We start from the raw sequence: 21,830 nt of genomic DNA, 5'->3' as shown, positions 1-21,830 counted from the left end.
TTCATGGTAGAGAATTATAAGATATTCAGACATTTATATTAAGAGATTTGGCTTTCACTAGTATGGTTTTGATAAAACCAGTTTGTACTGAGTTTGTACAAAAGGATTTTTTTGCCACACAAATCGAAGTCATGTGTCTCTTCAGATCCCTTCTGCTTATTAAACTGAGAAAACCCAATTCTTCTTAGGTTCATTGGTTACTAGTTTTTTAGCCCACTTTCAAAATCCTCATATATAAGGAGGCAAAATACAGTAGAAGTTATCAGATTAAACCAGATCATGTTTGAAAAGGCAGTCATCCCCTCCAGTCTTTCAGTGATTTCTCCAATACCCTGCCAAAAGAGAAGCTGCCCAAGTCAAAGGAAGAGAGACCCTGTGCCAAACACAACACAAAAAGAAATGGATTATGGAAAAAAAATTTGAAGAGCTGGGAATTGAAACTGGCTGGGATATTGGGACTAAGAGCTGAGAGCAGAGATCTGGATAAACAACAGACAAGTATTTAGGGAAAAGAAAAAGAACAGGAACCTGAGCTGTGAGGTCTGCAGAGACAGACTAAGGCAGGAAGGATGTGTGTGGGATGAGTTATCCAAAGGGGACAACAGGACTGAAAAAGTAAGAGGAAATCAAATCAGAAAAGCACTAACAAAGCACACAAGTAGGATATGAACAGAAGAACATCACAGAAAAGCATGGGAAAGACAAACTACAGCGTGATTTCCTGGAAAGTATGAAAAGGATCTTAATATTCTTGCTTCTCCCTCCTTCTCTAAGGTCAATATCAATTTGTACCTATTTGAAATACTGCACATCTCTTCTAGTTTAAAGATGACAAACTTAACGCATGACAATTTTCCATTAGCTCAAAAGGCAGAGGACTGTACTGAGTATGCCCTATGAGATGTCAAGACAATGTAGATTTAGATTAGATATTAGGAGGAAATTATCTACAATGAGAGTGGCAAGACACTGGAATGGGTTGCCCAGAGAAGTGGTAGATGTTCCATCCCTAGGAGAGTTCAAGGCCAGGGACTTTGAGCAGCCTACTCTAGTGAAAGTGGTCCCTGCCCATGACAGTGGGTTGGGACTAGATAGTTTTTAAAGATCCCTTCCCACTCAAATCATTCTATGATTCTATAACTACATGAGATGAAATTTCAATGGCTTGGGTTTACTCCTTTCCCCAACCTCAGGCAATAACTATTTCCAATATTTCACACACTACTGACTTTTAATCCTCTTGCTTTCACTTTGCTGGGAGGCTTTAAACAATTCATTCAACCCCTCTCAGTTTCAGGTCTTATGAAATCACTGAGATGAAGTAATGCCTAAATTAGCTAATGTGTACACAACACATACTGACAAAGCAAAGTTGTTAGAGCAAGGTATTGACTTCTAAGCAGAGTGAAGTTAATGTTGTCTTTTATGGAATTTCTACCATGTGCCCAAAGAGAACTCCTGACGAATAGATGCCCATTGGTGCATCCTTTATAGGATGAAAGAGAAAGTTTGTAGCTGCACAACCTGCCTTGTCTAAATCCATCCAGCTCAGAGTTGCTTCCCAATATAAGCACACTTCCTTCATGGCTCATCAGGAAGTCTTCTGCTTCCTGCTGACTTTTATATTACATATTCAGGATATAAATACAAAGTCCTAAGTGCTGACTCTTTCTTACTTAGCTAGTTGCTCAAAATTACATGAGCTAATCTCCAAATTAGCTTCACCTGTGATATCCCTAAGTTTTAAAGAGTCAGAATGCCTTTGACAGAGCAAGGATTCTAAATGCATTTCTGGTATGAGGAAGCTACAGTACCACTGTACATGTACACATCACAATGATTCACTAGCTTGTCACTCTCTGTACCCCCATTATCTGATAAGAACTCCTAGGACAACCCCAAAACCCTAAGATAACCCACAGATATTAGAGGCACACACATTATAGACATTTAGCTACAGATAATCAGAGACAAGAATTCAAAGTTAAGATCCCATCATTGTTACAGCATCACACACACACACAGAGCAAGGAGGCTGCACAGAAAAGGATTGTTAGGTAACAGACCTAATGTCCAATCATTATACATATGGAACTAAATTTTCTCTTAAAATTTCTTCTGAGCCTAGTGTGCTATTTTACTCTAGAGGACATAAGGAGCAGCTGCTGCTGTGTAAAAGAAAGTGTGGTGTCATGGGGTAGCCTTACTTTTAAGACAGCTTGGAAAGAGAGGAAGTTGAAGCTGCTGGTGGCTGATGGGAGTTTTTCCTCTTGACCAATTATCAGTCATTTCCAAGAATTGACAGCAGATCTGACTATTAAAAAGTGAATTCAACTTGTAAACACCTCCTTAAGATGTACAGTCAGAGGTGCCTTGTTCTTTTTGGTTTCCGGCTTCTGAGAAGGTAACCAGGCTCTGTAGTAGCCTCCTCCACTCGCCCCCCCTCGGCCGAAGAAGGCCGCAGAGGGCTAGAGGGAAGTGGGGGGGAGGAGAGGGAAGCAGAGCCTGGCAGCTTGGTTTAGTTTTCAGTTTCTGCTGCTGGACTGAAACCTGACACCATGAACTCTTGCAGCTTTTCTAAAGCTTTTAATTCTTTTACTACCTGGATAAACAAACAGATTACTCCTTTTTCTCAGAAAAGACAGAGAACGAGAGAGACAATCAACATGCAGAAGACATCATAGAACCACCGAAAACAGTGAAGAAAAGAGTTAAGTTTAAATAAGAAAGAGGGAATAAGGAGATGCATACAGCTGAAATATCTTTCTGTTACAGCTCTGGAGATGGACAATAGTAGTTTAAAAGACTCCTTTAATTCATGACTAGAGTATGGGAGGAATAGAGCGTTCAAAGTGTGGACTTTAGAGAAAAGGAGAGAGTGGTTGTGATACTGTGGGTTGCTGGAAATGGGTAAAGTGAAAATTTTGAAGCCTTGAGGGGGCAAGGGAAAAGCTGTTTTCCAAGAAGGCTCACAGAAACACATGAAGAGGACTTCTACCTTTGAATACTTATCCTTAAAATGGCATCCCTAGACTCATTGACCCATGCACACCTCGGAGTGATGTGAAATGGGAGGAGTGAACTCTAAAAACTCCATAGATTAGCAGAAAGAGACTTCTGATTCTCTACAAAGACTGATGAAAAGACTCTAGCAAGAAATTGAGACTATTTTTGACCACCAAAGTTCTAAAGTTTTTGTCTCTATGTTATGTGTACAAAAAAAATGGTCAAGTAGTGAAAGATAAAAGGGTTTTCTGAAAGTTTATTCTGGTGTTCTTATTCTTGTAGTTTGTTAATAAACTGTCTTTATTCCTTTTAAGTTTTAAGCCTGTTTTGCTCTTATTCTAATCCATATCTCACAGCAAAAAATAAGTAATTTTTTAGTTACTGGTTTAAAACCACAACATGTGGGAAACCCAGAGCTGATACAGGGCCGAGAGTTATTTCTGATACTGTCATCACTACAATCGGGTAAATTAAATTCTGTCCACCTAGAAACAACAGTCCAGCTCATTTCTTGAGTAAGATAATCTTAGTTATGGTCATCGCAATGTACAGCTTTCATACTGGCCAGGGATGGTGATGTTTGTGACTAAAGTTACAAGTGCTTAGGACATGAATAAGGAGGTGTTAGAAGAGACAACTACATTTGTAGTGAAGAACATTACAACATAACTAAAATGCCAACATACATCCCTTTCTTAAAATGCTGCATGAAAGCATTCATCCTCTTCATTGAAGGATCAATAAGCATCCTCTGTACCATCATTAATCATCCCCCACACAATGCTGAGATGCTGACAGAAGAAAAGAAGGAGCAAGGGGAGGGAAGAAAAGGACAATTCAGAAACAGCATCTTGGTAAAATGCCAGCTGCATTGACAAGAAAAGTAGAAAACAACAGAAGGAGTATGAGCTAAGGACAGTCATGCCCTTCAAAGGACAAAATGACATGCTTTAATTGTTCTGGAGGCTTTCAAAATGAGGTGTCTACCTCCAGCAGAGTGAAGATTAATCTTCATGGAACAGTTTGTATCATGAGCTCCTCTATGTTGGGAAGTGCAATCTTAGGCAAAATAGGTTTGATAGATTCAAATGAGTATTTCAAGCAAACAAGGGGATTAATGTATTTACTGTGAGTTAAAATGATCCAGATTATTACACTGAGGTCAGAGCTTTCAAAACTATTATGGAGACATGTAACAGGCAAAAACCATAATAGGTTCTTTGCTATTTTTCCTTCAGGGATAACTCCTTATTAATGGGCTTCCTTTTCCTGTCCAGATTGCTATGAGATTCTGCTTTGTTCTCAAGTTATTTAGGGAGGTCGAAATGTTTTTAATCCTTGTGGATGGATATTAAGTGTAGTGTTCTATATTCAGTTGTAGGTATTCTGCCAAAGCCTGAACAAGGACATAAACATGGTCTCCTGCAAGCATCTAATGAGACACCCATACACACAAAAGCTACAGTCCTGCAGGACACCAGCACCTCTTCAGTAACAGCTTCCCAGTAAAAGAGGCATTTGAAGTTATACAAACAGAGAAGCAGGCTTATGACCACCAGTGTATAGTGCAAGTTACATGCCATCTCACAGGACATTGTTACTGCAAAGGCTAAGGTGAAGTGTCTTTCCTGGTTTCTTTTAGGATAGTAGGGATATTTTTATTGTATTTTTCTTGTATTTCTTGTGTTCTTACAGTAAGTAACAACAGTAATGCACAAGCATTTCTGGGACAATTAAAGGACAGCTGGTAGGAAAAACAACTCAATGAAAAATATCTAGGGAGAACAGTCCAGTCCAACTATGTTATATTATCAAGGTGGACATGCATTAACTTCAAAAAGACAAAAGGGTTTTATTACAAATGACCCACCACTGTCCAAAAGCAATCATTTTAACTCTTGATGAATAAACATCTGTTTTTTGAATGATAAACTCTTAAGCACATTCCTAGTGAGTGATCAAATCCATATGAAATCCAAAATGAAGATGTTAGATCAGCTGCTGGCATTTTCTTATGATGTTAACATTATGAATTTTGGCAGGTGACAAATGACATAAATACACGGTTACCACTGCAGTAACAATAGTGTAAGAAGTTGTGTATTTTGTGTCAGAACATGTAATGGTTCCTAAGTACAAAATACATGCTGACTACAGACACATAAAATTTATATGCATAGTAAGGATGGATGAGGATAGTTCTCAGATGGGAAACCCTCAGCTGAATCAAGTTGTTTTTGACAGTATTGGGGAGCTATGTTCAATGTGGCCTGAAATCTACTCAATGTCAAACTCAATTTAAACTTGAAGCAAGTTCTCCTCCAATGGGGTATAACCCTGATCCTGTTAAAATTCTTCTCAGCCCAATGAAGAAGGCTTTGATTGCTTTAAATATGACCAAAGTCCACTAACTTCACTTAAGGCTGTCAAGACCTATATTAAATTTGAGCCATTTCAATTCTTTTGTTGTAAGGAGAGACAGTAGATTGAGGAGGGGTGGGTCTGGAAGAGTGAAATGGAAACAGTTTCACTATCTTCCAACAATAAGATAAGCAAACCAATTGAAAGGATTGTCATCCTGTAATTACCAGAGCACTCTGTATTGCAGAGGGAACTGAAGCTCTGTTGCGCAACAGTCATGCTTGTAATTTAATATGAATAATGAGCCAGATGCATAACAAGGCTATTAAATTGTTATCACAAGCAGCCCTGTCCCTCATTGATTAATGACTCTGTGTGTCACCAAGGAAAGGAATTCCATTTTTAAGTGCAGATTGTCATCATCAGTGTTGCCAAAGCAACAACTGTCTGCTTTTGACTTACCCCTAAACACGGCAATTAAACCATTACAGGAGGAAACAAAACAGTGATTATTCTCTGAAACGGAAAACTGAAGGCTGGTAAAGAATAAGGGTGTGGGGAACCCAGATTTGCTCCCCAAGATAAATGTACCTGTGTAAGAACCGTGTTCCAGGTCAGTGCACATTCTCAATATCAAATATATCATGGTCTCCCACTCAGTTTGAAATCTGGTGCTAATCATAAAATCTGGTACAGTTCCATATGCTAGATACCAGCAGAACCAACAGAAAGACATGAATAAAAATACCCTGTGTGAAAACCACTTATTTTACAGTAAATATAATCATAGGACAGAAACATAGTTAAATAAGAAGGCAGGTGCAATCTCTATACATGATCTTTATAGAGGCTAGTTATATAGAGAGAGCACATTTGTACATACGCACATATAGATGAGCATACTCTCTACACTAGTCATCCAAAAATGTGTGCTTGACTCTGTGTTTGGGGTTCTTTTGTTATTTTGGGGGTAAGGGTTTGTTTTGGTCAATGTAAGATTTGTATGAAATGTTTTACCAAAAGCAACTACTATCTGGCTTCTTCCAACTTACAAGCTTCCCGCAGTTTTTCCTTGTCGTAATGTAGCCCCTCGTATTCTTGTAAATTAATCCTGTTCACTCTGATCCGCAGGCGATCTGGGATGGAATGAGGACTGTAAGAAAAGAAGAAAGCTTCTTAGATAAAGCATTCCCTGGAAGAGCAAAGGAAAACAGGATATGAAGGGATTTCGATCTTCTCTGAAAGAAGAAAACGAACCAGCCTTTTCAAAAGTGGGACAAATCCTCACAGGCTTATTCCTGCATTTAAAATTATGACTTTCTACTGCACAACAGCATAGACATTACACCTTAAATAATAAGCAAGATCAAGAATCCAATTTGTTGATTGTGTGACCTGAAAATGTAAAGATTTTTTCTGAGTTCTTACACCCCGATGTAGCTACCCTGCCCTCCTCCAGTTCAACTTTGTGTACATTCTTAGAGCCCTACCATAGCCAGTAGACAGATGTGCCAACTTGAATTTCAAGACACAGAAAGATGCCTCTTGGGAAGTATCTCAGGACAACCTCTGCCCATGAGAGCATCCACACCACATTACTGAAGGATCTTGATCCAGCATCTCAGGCCTGAGAAACAGTCAACAAAAATGTGGCTAAGAACTGGATTTCTGAAGTGGTGAGTCTAATACTCAGAACCCAGAAGGACTTTTAAAAGCAAGTAGCAGTATGGCAAGCTATCTTTTACAGATTTCAGTCTGATTTAGATACCTCAACTATTGATAATTTTGAAAGACTCAGTAGGTCAGTATCTAGAAATTTAAGTGGCCCTGTATTGATAGAAATTTGTCCAGGAAAGTCTTCTTTTTCATGTCACACTAGCTTTTACCTTAATGTAGCCTATTATTTGATTTGTTAAGTTTAGCTGGATGCTATGCAAATTAATTTAGCCACACTTGCATCTTCCACTTTTAAAGAAAGACAGACAATCTGTGTTATATAACACACATAGCAAATGTCTGTCCAATAGGAACTTAGCCCCAGGTCAGTTAGAAGTAGATTACTAATTCTGTGCTTTTACCAAAAGACTGTCTATATTTTGTGTTTTAATCTTGTTAGTAACAGGACTCTGTCTACAGTAATACTGAGTAATACATACTGCCTTTTGAAAATCATAATGCTGCATACTATCATAAATATACTATATTATTTACCTACATAATAGGTTTGCTTCTTTGTCTCAGTTTCAAGCTATTTGACTTTTGCACTGCTCATGAAAGACAAGGCACATCTCACAAATGTTACCTGCATTACCTATCTTTAAACATTGGTTCAAATGTGAATTTTCTTCACTAATGTCATCAGTTAATCAGTGGTAGACATGTCCTATCACAATGGGCCTCATTTCAAACTCATTATCACAATGAATAATCTGGATATTTCATGAAAGCAGGAGAGGAAAGACAGGGAAACAGGATGACCTCACACCAACATCTGCCACACCTTGGCTAATTGTCTCTCTTCCAACCTACCTGTGAGAACAGGATGGTGTTTGGACACCAAGGGGAGAGAAAGACAACACTGACTTCTGTAGATATGCTGACTCACTACCTAATGCCATGTAAGGAAGAAAAACAAATGTTATTTCTTAGCTTGAAGCGGATGGCAACCTATTGCATGCGTAGTATCACCTTCTGAGTCAAATTAATCCTTTCACCTGAAAAGAAGTGAACAAGATCTTTTTCTTTGCTCGGAGCTGAAGGAAGAAGAATATCTAAAATGAAGTGCAAATCTAGAATATATTTTTTTCTTCCAGGAACCACACACACTCTCCAAACTTCTCTTTTAATTAGAAAATGTTTAAGAGGACACTTCCCATGCTTTTGAAAAAACTAAAATTTTTGATTATAGGCACATTATATATCTCTGACTTTGCTTCTGCAGGAGCAACAAGCACACCAGCTAAAATGTGACGTATTTTCTGAGGAGAAATAGGAGCAGGTCTAGTGTAGGAGGCCAAGTACCAGAATTTGATATTCTGTTCCACCCTCCTCTCACACCATTTTTATAAAGATAGGCTAAAACCACTATGTAAACAGGTTGTGTGCTAAAACATACAACTGGGGAGGAACAGAACTTGGCCTCTTGTCCATTTAAAAAGTTTAGTTATCTTAGTGAAAAAAGTGTAACCTTGGAAACAGTAGCTTTCCACAGAAAATGAACTATTATCAGAAATAACAATGCCAGGAGTTCCTTTCTATGGGGTAGAGATTTATACACTCAGTGAGATCCAGTCACAAGTAGCATATTCATAATAATATATGTATAATATATGTATAAACATATATACACGTTCCTAAAAATGTGTGTGTATTGACATATACACAAAAGAGACATTTATTCAATAACTGAAGCTGCATGGTTTTGTCATCAGTTCTTTGCAAACACCCTTTGTTCTCTTAGAATAATTATTGGCTGACACATTTTGTCACTAAATTTTATTACCTATTCAAAATAAATTTGATTCTAAAACTCACTATTTGAATATTCACTTCTAGTGCTATCAGACTAGCAATTGACACCAGGGTATATTGTCCTCATCCATCAAACTAATTAACTCATTCATTCACAGAACTCCATTTAACACAGCTGAGCAAAATATTTCCACTATCAACAGTACTGCAGTCCTCACAGACACTGCATCATAATCCATATTATTATACAAATAGATCAATTTGTCTTTGTTCAGACATACTCAGTATACCCAGGAACCAGAAAGATTAAATACATAAGCATGTCCACGTAAAAGCAAATAACAGGGTGATGAATGTCACTGAACACAAACATTACTGCAGTATTAATAGAAATAGATGTCTCTGAATGCTGTGTAAAACAATTTGCTCAACCACGAGGAGAGGAAGAAAAGCTTTCCACATAAAGCAGCAATTTATAAATAAATTTGGGGAGACTGCTGTACTTTAATTCAACCTAAAATATTTAAATTACTTACCTTTTGCCAATTATTTTTTTAAATGGTGTATTACATAGTCAACAAAAAGAATTGAATGTTCAGATGAATGAAGTCCATTACCTCCTAAGGAATCTAATTAAGAATGCCTTCCACAAACACATCAATCCACAGAATTAAATCCTAAATGTTATTTGCCTCATGAGGATGTAAATAAAGATTGGGGTCAACCAAAACATTATTTTTGTTCATGTTTATTATTTATAATTGTTTCATCTAAACACAAACTTAAATATGAATCTTCTCCAAGATCCTTCACCTAGAAAACACACTCGGCTCTTGATGAAGTCATGACTTCCTCCTCTCACCCCTATTAATCATCCAGCAACAAGTGAGAGGATGCCAGACAGCTCACTTGGAGCACAGCTGGTTTTCCTAGGAAAGGTGCTCCTGCCTCCAGTCACCCAGGGAAGAACACAGGCAGAGCTGGCTTGGGTCCTGCCCAAGCCTGGCACTCCTGCAGAGCAACTGGTTACGCTTCTGCCATGCCACCAGCTTGATTCAGCTGGGAAGACAGACTTGTAAATTATAAATACCCCAGTCCCTATATCAATTATTTATGAACCCAGTGAACCATTTCTTATGCTTCATGTCTCTGCAGAGAAAGGAATAATAAGAAAAAACAGTCCAACAAGTCTACATAATCCCATGACAAATTTCAGATAGATCTTCTAGAATACAGCTCACTTCATCCTACACACAGATTTTAACATGATTCAGTAAACAGAAAAGGAAATCTACTTCCCCCCATACAAAATACTTGAGTGAAAAAAAAAAAGATCAGTTCTTTAGGGGGTGTTTGCAGTGACAATGAAGGATTAATGAATTACCTGTCTCCTAGAGAAGAAATAAACATGAAAAATTAATTAAGTCTTACAGTGTTTAGAACAATTGGAAAGAGGAAAGCTTAGGCAAAAGAGAAAAATGAATTCACCTTACTTTCGAGATCATACTGACAGATCTTGGAAATGATACATTAAAAATAAGTTTCTGACAGCATCTATCTACTTAAAACATAAGAACTGCCACAACAGAGCAGATTCATTCAGTCTATTCTATGGACAAATTTTAGTGTTTCACAAAAGTTCACTATTTTAAGGTAAAGCTCTAGCTATGCTCTTTACCTAAAAGAAAAAAATACCCTTGAAATTATAAGCTCTAGGACAAATTTTTTTCTTTCATTTGGGAATCTGAGCTAGATGAGCAGCCATGTCATAAAATGCTGGGCCAAAGTACAGTCCCCTTGGTTAGGAGAAGCATTGGAAAGAAAAGATAAACCTCAGAGATGGGATGAAAATTTCATGATAGAACAAAATAGTATAATAGTAAAAAATACGGTAACAATAATAATTGTAGCTATAAGTGGGGGGTAGAGACAGTTTCAAACATGAGAGAAAAAAGTGTTGCATGCTACAACTTCTCACCATGCAGCATATACTCAAACAGCAGTCAGACCCCTCCCAGGTAACTCCTCCAGTTTACATCCCGGGCATGACCCTCTCTGGTGTGTTTGTGCCAGCTTACCTGGCCTCGCTCCCTCCCAGCTTTGAGTGCAGCTCCTCAGCAGCAGAGTGTGAGACACTGAAAAGTCCTTTACTTGGGATAAACACTACTTAGCAACAGCCAAAACATTATTCTTGCCATAAATCCAAAAAAACAGTTCTGTACAGCTACCAGGGAGAAAATTAGCCATGTCGCAGCCAAACTCAGGACATATGTGTTATCCCAGATATGCCAAGTGAACCCAACTAAATTCTTTGGCACTTCATTATCTCACAATTGCTTCAGCAAATACACTTTGCTTTGTAGAGGCTAGACTCACACAGGTACTTAAAGTACAGACACATACTGAAGTTCCCAGTAGAATCCTGGTACTTGCTTTTCTTCTCCTGAATGCTAGCTGTGGATCTCTCACACTTTACCCTTCTAAGTACAGTGGGTTCTCCATAAGTAATAATCCCTTTAAACAGAATTATAGAATTTTTTGGGTTGGAAGAGACCTCAAAGATCACTTATTTCCAACTCCCCTGCCATGGGCAGAGATACCTTTCACAAGACCAGGTTGTTCAAAACCCCATCCAACTTGGTCTTGAACACCTCCAGGGATGGGGCACCACAACCTCTCTGGGCAACCTGTTCCAGTACCTCACCATAAAGAATATCTTCATAATATCTAATCCAAACCTACATTTTTTCAGGTTGAAATGATTCCACTTGTCATTACATGTGCTTGTAAATGGTCCCCCTCTCCATATTTCTTGTAGGCTCCCTTCAGGTACTGGAAGGCCACAATTAAGTTACCCCAATGCCTTCTCTTCTCCAGGTTGAGCAATCCCAACTCTTTCAGCCTTTCCTCATAGGAGAGGTGTACAATCCTTGTAATCGCCTTGGGGTCCTTCCACTGAGCTCACTCCAAAGGTCAGCATCCTTCCCGTGGTGGGGACTCTGAATCTGGGTGCAGCACTGCAGGTGAGGTCTCCCAAGAGCAGAACAGAGGGGCAGAATCACCTCCGTTGACATGCTGGCCACGCTGCTTTGGATGCAGCCCAAGATATGGCTGGCCCTCTGGGCTGCCAGAGAACATGGGACGAAACCCATGTTCAGAAACCCACATGTTACACAGGAAAAACTGATGAAGAAACTGTGAGACTCAATGCCCTATAAATCTTCAGAAAAAAAGGAGAAGATGCGTTTGAAGAATAGCTCACTTTCTACCACTTTCTCCGTTACACCTTGCCTCCTACTGTTCCTTATTAAACTCTCTTCTTATAGACAGTAACCATATTCAGCCTAAGAAAGTTGATTCTGTTTGGAATTTGGATCTCTAAAAGCAAAACCATTATTTTCTATTACCCTTTTGTTATTCACACAGGTTTTATACACATACTCTGCTGCAATCATTACCACATAAACTCCATAAATGAATAGTATTTACAATATTACTAGATATTTGTGATATTTGTATTTTCATTTATGCAGATTTTATTATTACTATTTTTATTTATGCAGATTTTGTAGTTTAAAAAACAATTACAGCCTACCTATAGTGTTTATTCCACTTGCAGAAGGACTGTAAGAACTACACAAGTAGATATTTAATTTTTAATAGTAATTTTTTCAGCATTCCTTTGCATCAACCAAACAAGGCAATGTTCATCTTCTCAGCTCCGAACATCCAGCAGGAAAATGCAAGTTTTTACCTTCCTTCTAAAAGACCCTCAAAAATACAGCACTTGTGTTTACCTGCATACCTTGTATGAGCATTTGCAATGCATCACACTACAGTTCTACTGTCTCTGCAAAAATACACCATATGAGCCTAATAAATTGGCTGCCCCAAATTCCCATGCATCTCCTGAAACAGAAATCCTGACATTTATCTAAGACAGGCTGTATACATCACCAGGTCTCAGTAGGATCTGCCCTGCTGTTCAGTAGTAACTGGAACTCATTCCATGTTGTTCAACAAAAAAAACAAAGGAATATTTGAATCTCAAAGCCATCATAATCCAAATCAAATTTCCCTGTTACCTCATGGGTTCTTACTTTAATTTTCCAGACAGATTAATTGGCAGCCCCAGTGCAGCAGCATGTTTAATCTATTTTTACAGATTTTAAGATACAGAACATCTTTGACTTTCAAATTAGTTTGGGGCTTGCAAATCTTTCTCTCCCTGCTTTATTCTGACAGCTGATATAAAATGGGACATTAAAATGAACTACATCAAAACTTGGAGGTCATTTTCCAAGGGGTATCCCTGAGCCTGGAAATAGTATTCATTCTCCTAGACACACAGCTCAATGCTCTGTTTAAGAAATAAAGGTTACCTCAACTTTTTTCTAGAGGTTGATTTAGATGCTGACTTGGTGAGACAAATTGCTTTTCATTATGCAGCAAACTGGACCCAGAGAAAAGACACACCAAACTGGGAGTCTTTCCTTGTTTGCAAAATAACAATGAAGTACTTGCAGCCTTCTGAAATCTCAGAGAATGACAGAATGGTTGAAGCTGGAAGAAACCTCTAGAGGTCATCTGCTGCAAACCCCTGCTCAAGCAGGCTAGAGCAGACTGTCCAGGACCATGTCCACGCAGGGTCTGATCATGACTAAAGATGAAGATTCCACAGCCTTGCCTTTTGGCAATCTGTGCCAATGCTCTGTCAATTTTATGATAAAATGCGTTTTTCCTCATGTTCAAAGGAAACCTCCTTTGTTGTATTGAAAAGATCTCAATACTTTTGAGGAATGGTGCCTGGCATTAAACTTCAGATGTGCCTGTTGCTATGGATGTCTGGGGAGCTGGCTCATGGCTGAACCTGGTCACCATCACCACACCTGCTCACCTTACTTGGTTACTGTGGAAGTGTGCCCTTCCTGGCAAGATCCTGTGCCCATCAGTCATGCTGTCATCTGATCTTCCCATTTGTCACTGGATTTTACTGCCCCATCTCTCGGCTGAATGATACAGGGTAATAACAATAGGCTGTGGAATTTATAGAATAGAAAAAAGCCAGATACTCACACAGTGAAGGAATCAGGGGGAGCCGAGACTCTCCTCAGGTCAGCAGACTGCACTTTATGGATACTATAAGGCAGCAGGAAATGAGTGGCCGGGAGAAAAACGGCACATGGTGAGGACAGACAAGGAAAAAAGGTGAGAGAGAGAGAGAAAGAGTGGAAGAGAAGAAAGAAAGAGAAAGACACACAACATTTAAACAGAAACAAAAGGAATGTGTCACATAAAAGTCGAATGAAGGGACATGCAGAGCTCTGAGTTCACACCAGGAAGCCAAGAGCAACTGAAGACATGCAAATGGAGAAAATCACTGCTATGTGCCACACAGGAGCTTTCTAACGACACAAGTGAGGACCAGTGACAAGCTGGCACATAAGTGTACAAGGAAGACAAGGGACCCCAGAATTTCTTCCACTGGCATTGAAAAATTTCAAAGCAACAGACTTGGAAGCAGGTCCAGAAATGCAAACATTGAAGCTGAGATCCAGACGGATGGAATTGTCTCCAAGGGCTGACCATCTCTAATTACTGTTTAAGAAAAAAATACCCTTACTGAAGATTTTGTATCCACAATGACAAGCTGCTGTTTCCATTCCTCTTTCTCATACCTTAGGAAAACTTGTATTTTATATGTAGTGACTCACAATATTAATTTGCCTGCTTTATATTAAGTGTTTATATTCAAATTCCCCCTTTCTATTTCTTGAATGTATCAAATACGTTTTATCTAAAAGCTCTTCCCTCTTCTTTCTCTTCCATTACACAGGATGCTCTTCCTCAACCCAAACTAAAAGTCAGTGAGAGCAAAATATGTTTTGCAATTCAGAAAGTGTTCATAACTAAAACTTACTGGGGAGTATACTATGCAGGAGTTTCTAATCAGAAAATTATTCCTGGAAAAGCTAAACCACAGTTTGTCTTCTTATTCCCCATAATGTTTGGTATAGCTCACAGCCACATTCTTGGCTTGGTCACAGAAAACCAAGCTATGTGTTGTCTCTTTCACATGCTATGGTGATCAATAGTGGAGAACAGGAATGAGAACTTAGCCAACAAGTGTTTAAAGGAGAACAAAAAAAAACACCCACAGAGGATTGGGACAAAAAAAAAATACAGAAACAGTGTAAAGCTTCTTCAATTAAGTCTTTTTCTACTCAGTCCCACTTCTTATCTGGCAATAATATCAAAGCTGACAATATAACAACTCTGCATTTCGGTGACCAAGATAATTTTCTAATTGCTTTCCTGGCAAGGAGCTCAAGAAGGGCTGTCTAGTAATTAAGGATAGCTCCAGACCCACTAACTTATTTCACACATCTAACATTCAAATGATAATCATAAAAAAACCTCTTAATCTATCATGTTCAATCTAATACAAGGCTTTCTGGGAGATTCCAACAGAGCAAGGAGTTATATCCTAGAGATCAGGTTAAGAAAAATAAATAAGCATATTTAATTACAAATTCCTTCACTTGTGCAATACTACCAATCAGCATCATATTGAACGAACTTCTTACAACACTAATATGCTTCCTAGATTTTAACCTTTAACAAGTCATTTACTTATCACATTAGAAGATTCAAGCCCTCTCTCCTTCCTTTTCAACACCTCAGAGTGAAGTACATACACAGATATATATATAGAAGTAGATGTAAATATATACACACACAGTTTCTGATATGTGAAGCTGTGACTACAGTTCCTGACAGATCATTTGCATTTTCCCAAGACACAGATCTGCAGAAAAATACCTCAGCCAAATCAAAGGACTCTGACAGCAATTTAGTGTACCATGGCACATTTAAATCAAGCTAAACCATGAAGAATATCCCCTTGACAACTGGCATATACTATCTGTATTTCCCTACCACAGTTTAAATTCAAATCTAAAAATCCAAACCTAACCATGCTAATTATTGGTTTGAAATACCATGAATCCTCTTTTAAAATTTGCATTAGCCTCCTTCAGAGTAGAAAAAGATGTCCCAGTATTGCTCTTTGTTTTATTCTAGCTTTCACTAATGATTGAGGAATGACGAGTTGTGGTTGGGTGAAATTGGGCTTTGCTGTCCATAGGTAAGAATCTACTATTCTCTGCTCAAGAAAGATGAGTACACCTTATGTATTCTCCAGGCAAATAGAAATTGCACATTAGAGAAACAGGCTTCTACTGCAACTTAAGGCATTAGTCACAGTAAGAGAACAGAGAGCTAAATTGAACAGGAACATGTTGAAAGTAACCAGGGTGGCTTTGATTACACTAACAGATTGACAGCCAGGGGATGACAAAAAACTCTTAAGGGCTGGAGTCAAAGTTTAAAGCAAAGGAGTATTTTTCTCTAGATATACAGCTGTAAGGAACACAACTTTTAAGACAGCTGGAGAGAAAAGGTGTGCCTAACACCTTGTCCTTTTTTTCCCATTACATGATTTAGTCTATTGAAAGGTATTACATCTCTTTACAGAACCTGCCTCACCATTACAATTGCAACAGCAAAATTCCCCACCCATTTCCTGTGAAATATCAAAGCCTCGGTGCATGAGTGTTTGAATTAAATGTGGATCCTTAATATATTTAGGCCATTAGTTCAGTATGTATGGATAAGGGACAGACTGTTTTGCTTCACGTTTAGAATACTTGATGAAAACCAGCCAAGTCCCTTGTATCACTCATTTTAGCAGCAATAAAGACCTATACAAGGATTACAAAAATACCCTCTAAAAAATAATCTACATTATTCTATTGGATGGTCATTTCCATAGGTCAAAATTTGACTATTTAGGTTTCTTTTCATTAACATATATCTACAGTATTATATTACATTATATATTACAGCTTATAAAGAAAGTTTAATCATGAAAAGGAATGTTAGTCCTGTGTATTCCTCTTCACAATCTACTAGTTTCTAGTCTTCTTAGCTTTTCTCTAGTCATATTTACAATAGTAATTTCTCATTTGAGTTTCTATACTGGAGAAGGATTTCCTACAAAGTACAAGCAGTTCTTTCAGGACATTTAAATCTTTCTCCATAAACTCTGCCAGGCAGCATGTGCTCACAACAGAGACTGAAATATGTCCTGATTAGATCTTGATTGTGGCAATTTCTTACGGGGTCTTCAATGCAGCTTAAAAAGCAGATCAATAAAGCTGAGAAACTAAATCAAAAAAACTTCAAGGGCAAATGGCATACATATGCAGAACCATCAGAAGCCAGGGGCACACTGCCAAGCCTGCAGAAACCTCTCTAAATAAAGAAATACATAACAGAAAGATACAACACCAGTCTAAAAGCAAGACAGGAGTAACTCAGATGATAAAGAGTAAAAGAAAGTCAGATAAGTATTTACAAAAGAGTGAAAAGGGACTTCAGAATATGTGATTTTTTTAAAATTTATTTTTCAAACGCACTGCAAGTCCAGTACATGCAAAATCCATGACGGAATATGCTGCCCCACACGGGCCTCCCGCAGTTAGGACATGCACATATGCAACTCACTCATTCAGCAAAGGCATAGACGTTCTCCTCTTGCTTTTCTGCACCATGTTGGCTTGGTTCCTTAAGGAGATCCGGATGAGGGAGGGAGCCAACCGACAGGGTTCGCCATCCACTTGCATGGGGATAGACTTGTACGTCAAAAGCGTCACCTCCCGGCACTGGTGCAACCTCTCTCCGTGACCACCCACCTGGAGAGCAGCCTGCAAAAAACAAACAAACCAAAACCACAAACAAACACCACACCAAGCAGGGAAAAGAAAAGATACCTCAGAACAGAGATAGCTGAGGCAATTAACAAATCCAAAATGCCGCTTTGCTGACAGCATCCATTACACAGTGATCCACACCTAAGCTATTCTAAAAGAGCACAATGAAAGTGTTTTCACCTCAAAACTGCAAAGCAATACTTAAAATTTCCTAAAGAGGAGTGGTGAGCAACAAGCAGATATCTAGCCACATGCATTAGAGGATTCATCATCTATATATACACACATGTGCATACACAGATTAATAACTGTGTTCATTCTTAAAGTTTTCAATTTGTTTTGGTTGGTTTGTTTTTACAATAACAGGAATGCTAATAATTATTTGCTCTTTAAAACAACATCCTTAATTAGATACATCTGCGAGGCAGAAAAATTATTTCCCCTTCCTGAACAGAATAGTCCTTAATGTAAATTAGATAAATTTAAATTTTTTATTATGAAAGCTTACACATCAAGTCAACCTCAACATTAGACAGGCTGAAAAGAGCAAGCAGAAGAACCTTGTTAAAACAATTAAAAAGCATGTTTAAGAATTCATTTCAAAGAAATTAAGCAAGGAAGACAATGAGCAGATCCTTCAGTTTCTAGACAGACACGTTTGGGCAGAAATGTAGTTTTTTTAATGACTATTACTATTATGTGACAATTAACTCTCATCTCTCAGATGCAGAAAAAAATTCTCATATTACTGCAATGCTTACAGAGAATAGCCTAAACACAAGTCAAGGCCTGTGCACTTAAAATTATAGATCAATTGACAATACGATCAGTAATATTGTAATGCTTTTTATAAAGTTCTTTTCCTTGGTTTCGCAGACCCACTTAGGTACAACAAGCACATCTGAGAGACATACAAGGCAAGTTAGGATTTTATCAATACAGTCTAGGGTTACAATCATTCTTCAGCATCACAACCAAAGTACACCTGTAGACCCTCAGTTGTCAACTAGACTTTCTTTAAGGAGAAACTGCAGCTCAAAGGCCCTACTTAAATTCAACCCCAAGTGAAATTGTTGGCAGCTTTTGAGATCTGTCTAGACACTTCTATTGACTAGAACTGTGTTTGTGGCAAACACAAAAAAAAAAAACCTCTTCTGACTGGAAACTGTCAGTTTCTACATGTTAAAGAGAATTTTGACAGCATTTTCAAAAACATGCCCTAAACTCTTCACATTTATTCCAATTCCACCACATCTACTAGGCTAATACTGTGTCCAGTTCTGGCCCCTCAGTTTGGGAAGGACGCTGAAACGCTTGAGCGCGTCCAGAGGAGGCAACGAGGCTGGTGAGAGGCTCGGGACACGAGCCCTGTGAGGAACGGCTGAGGGAGCTGAGGTTGTTCAGCCTGGAGAAAAGGAGACTCAGAGGTGACCTTATCACTCTCTACAACCTCCTGAGAGGTGGCTGTAGTCAGGTGGGGTCAGTCTCTTTCTCCAGGCAGCAACTGATAGAACAAGAGGACACAGTCTCAAGGTGCACCAAGGGAAATATAGTTTGGATATTAGGAATTATTTTTTTTACAGAAAGGGTGATAAAGTCTAGGAATGGTCTGCCTGGGGAGGTGATGGAGTCACCATCACTGGATGTGTTTAAAAAAAGACTGGATATGGCACTCAGTGCCATGGTTTAGTTGAGGTGTTAGGGCTAGGTTGGTCTTGATGATCTGAATGTTTCTTCCAACCCAATCATTCTGTGAAATGGACTAGGCCCATCAGAAAAAAAATAAAATAAATTAAAAAGAAAAAATGCCAGGAAAGTATCCTTAACACAGACAAACTTTTAAAGGAGAGATTGACCAAGACTGCCTTTTGCTTTCTTTGAAGATTAGACTTGCTTGAGTTTCTCTTTGAGGAAACAAATACCCATTATCGTGGGCATTTACTGAAAGTGATACGGACTGAGGGCAGGTCACACAACAAGAGAGTTTAGCTAAAACAGGCTTATCTATGTTTTAAACTAGCTTACATGAGACAGCAATGACAAAGGCCTGTGGGTATGGAACTATGTGTGAGCTATAAAAACTTGCCAGGAAGTCCAGTTATGGGCTTTTTTCTGGCCACACTAAGTCCAAGCCGCAGTGCCTTAGGTAGCATGGGGATAATTGTCAGCTCTGGCTTCATTTAACCACCCCCTGAAGACGCTGTCACAGTGTTTGACCACTGTCACAGCAGGACACAAACAGGTATTTACAGAGAAATTGCTTTTATAGTAGCTCAGTTTTAGTTCACTTTAAGAACAGCATTGAAAGAAAGTGCACTGACAAATTAAAATCATTGGCTGAATTTCCTTTTCCTAGCAGAATAAAGAGGAGAGATATAATTCAGGAAAAGAATACTAATAAAGTTTTCTACGGCCATTTCTAAAGTTCCTCAAGATTTTTGGTGAGCATATGGAACCTGTATGTGCATAAAACTTCATATAATATTTCATATTTATATACCAGCTATACCTAAAAATAGACTTTAATGCCATAGATTGAAATATACAAGAGTTAAAAAGAAAAGCGTGTGTTTATTTGATCATAGAGCATGCCCACAGCAAAATCATGAATTCATGCTCTTATCATACTGTTCATACTGTCATAATCTTTCCATTTGACTTGAGAACACTGCACATGCAAATCAGCCATATTTTGCAAGCAATACTTTTTATTATTAAATAACATTAAATAGCATTTCTCTTAAAATAACAATTGGACCCTGCCATTTAACAGCAGAGCATGCTTTGGCCTTATCTGACTATGGGGAAGCGCATTTGCTTTTCAGTAACAGGGAATATTTTGCAGTCTGCAGTGCTGCCCATGGAGTTCACCCGGCCTGGCAGCACCCCCATGTACTCACCAGCGAGGCCATGGTGAACCCAATGACTTCAATGTAGCCATCGTCATGACGCTGGGGCTCAAAGTCTCTATGATCACCAGGGTTCCCCCAGGGCATTGTGCCAGCACAGTACCTACAGAGAGAGGTTTGGAGAGCAAGCTGGAGAAAGCAGCTTGCCCTGATGGGTCCTGACTAGTAGCCTTTTTGCCTGCTCTTTTTGTTCCCAAGCTGATACAACACTCTCAGATACATTCACCATAAACTTTATCAGGTTCCTCTCTGAGAGGAAAATGGGGAAACACTAGGAAATAGGTCATAGAGCAGCAGTGCTCTTTCCTCCCTATTTGCTTTGATTCCTGCTGGTGAGCTGTTGTGCCATAAAGCTGTTTTGGCCCTCTTTCCTCTCTCCCTGCTAGCTCAGCATTTCTAACAGCACAAGGAATGCAAAATGCAGCATAGTTTGAGGAGGCTGGAAGACATAAGAAGCAAGAGCAGATACAGCTGTGGCATCTCTCTTTTCCACCATCAAAGAATAGAAGTGAAAGTGATCTAAAAGTGATAGAGGTGGGAACTTTGGAGAGGTGACACCAAGTAGAAGCTTAACTCAAAAGATGAAGTATTTGGGACTGCCTGTGGAGCAAAGTAGGAGGTTGTCTAAAGCAATAGTCTCCAAAGTGGGGCATGCAAGAAAAATCCACAACTGAGAAGACAATTAGAGTGCATGAAGAAAAAAATTATTTTTACCTTCAATAAGAAAGCAAACATTAAAATAAGTGCTTGTCTCATCTTTATGACATTCGTTCTTAATTCATATTTGTGTATGGTTTGTATTGCTTGTAATAGTATAGAGGTACATGTATATGATTTATAAATATATTGGGGTGGTGTTTAAAAGCTTTTTACTGACAGAAATGTACAATCAAATTAAGTTTGGAGACTACTGTCCTAGAGAGCCAGAGATTAACATCTTTTGATAATTCAGTTGTATTTTTATTATATGTTTTTATATTTTTATTAAGGACACCTTGTAACATGTTAAAAACTATGACTTCTTTCAGCAGTCTCATATTCCTTTACTGGTAAAATATTTATCCTTCCCCTCTCTCCATTTCTGTCCCCTCCTGCCCCTTTCCTCTTTTTCACACTTTGATTCTAATTAAGCAAAAGACCATGTAGCTGTCTCTTACTAACTTGTTTGCAGGTTAGATGTACAGCTTTTCAAAGTTTGTTTGTTAAGCATTTCTACTGTCTTAGGATATTCAACTTTTTAAAGACCAGTTTTGCTGCACCCTAAACTCTGATGCCATTCTGCATAAATCATTAACAGCATTATAAGCAG

At 38.5% G+C, this 21,830-nt stretch overlaps 1 protein-coding gene across 1 annotated transcript in view; it reads right to left on the bottom strand.

Moving 5' to 3' along the window:
- LOC131591767 (diacylglycerol kinase iota) overlaps positions 1-21,830 on the bottom strand; it is a 110,439-nt gene that overhangs the window by 58,199 nt on the left and 30,410 nt on the right. Inside the window, exons 16-18 of the mRNA XM_058862807.1 lie at positions 20,513-20,624; positions 17,407-17,606; positions 6,420-6,520 (exon numbers count right to left, since the gene is read on the bottom strand). Coding sequence (XP_058718790.1) covers positions 6,420-6,520; positions 17,407-17,606; positions 20,513-20,624 — 413 coding nt within the window. The remainder of the gene's footprint in view (positions 1-6,419; positions 6,521-17,406; positions 17,607-20,512; positions 20,625-21,830) is intronic.

Source organism: Poecile atricapillus, chromosome W (assembly GCF_030490865.1).
Source record: "Poecile atricapillus isolate bPoeAtr1 chromosome W, bPoeAtr1.hap1, whole genome shotgun sequence".
Taxonomy (NCBI): Eukaryota; Metazoa; Chordata; class Aves; order Passeriformes; family Paridae; genus Poecile; species Poecile atricapillus.
The sequence above is the reverse complement of the archived record's forward strand: the minus strand, read 5'-3'. Positions and strand labels throughout refer to the sequence as shown.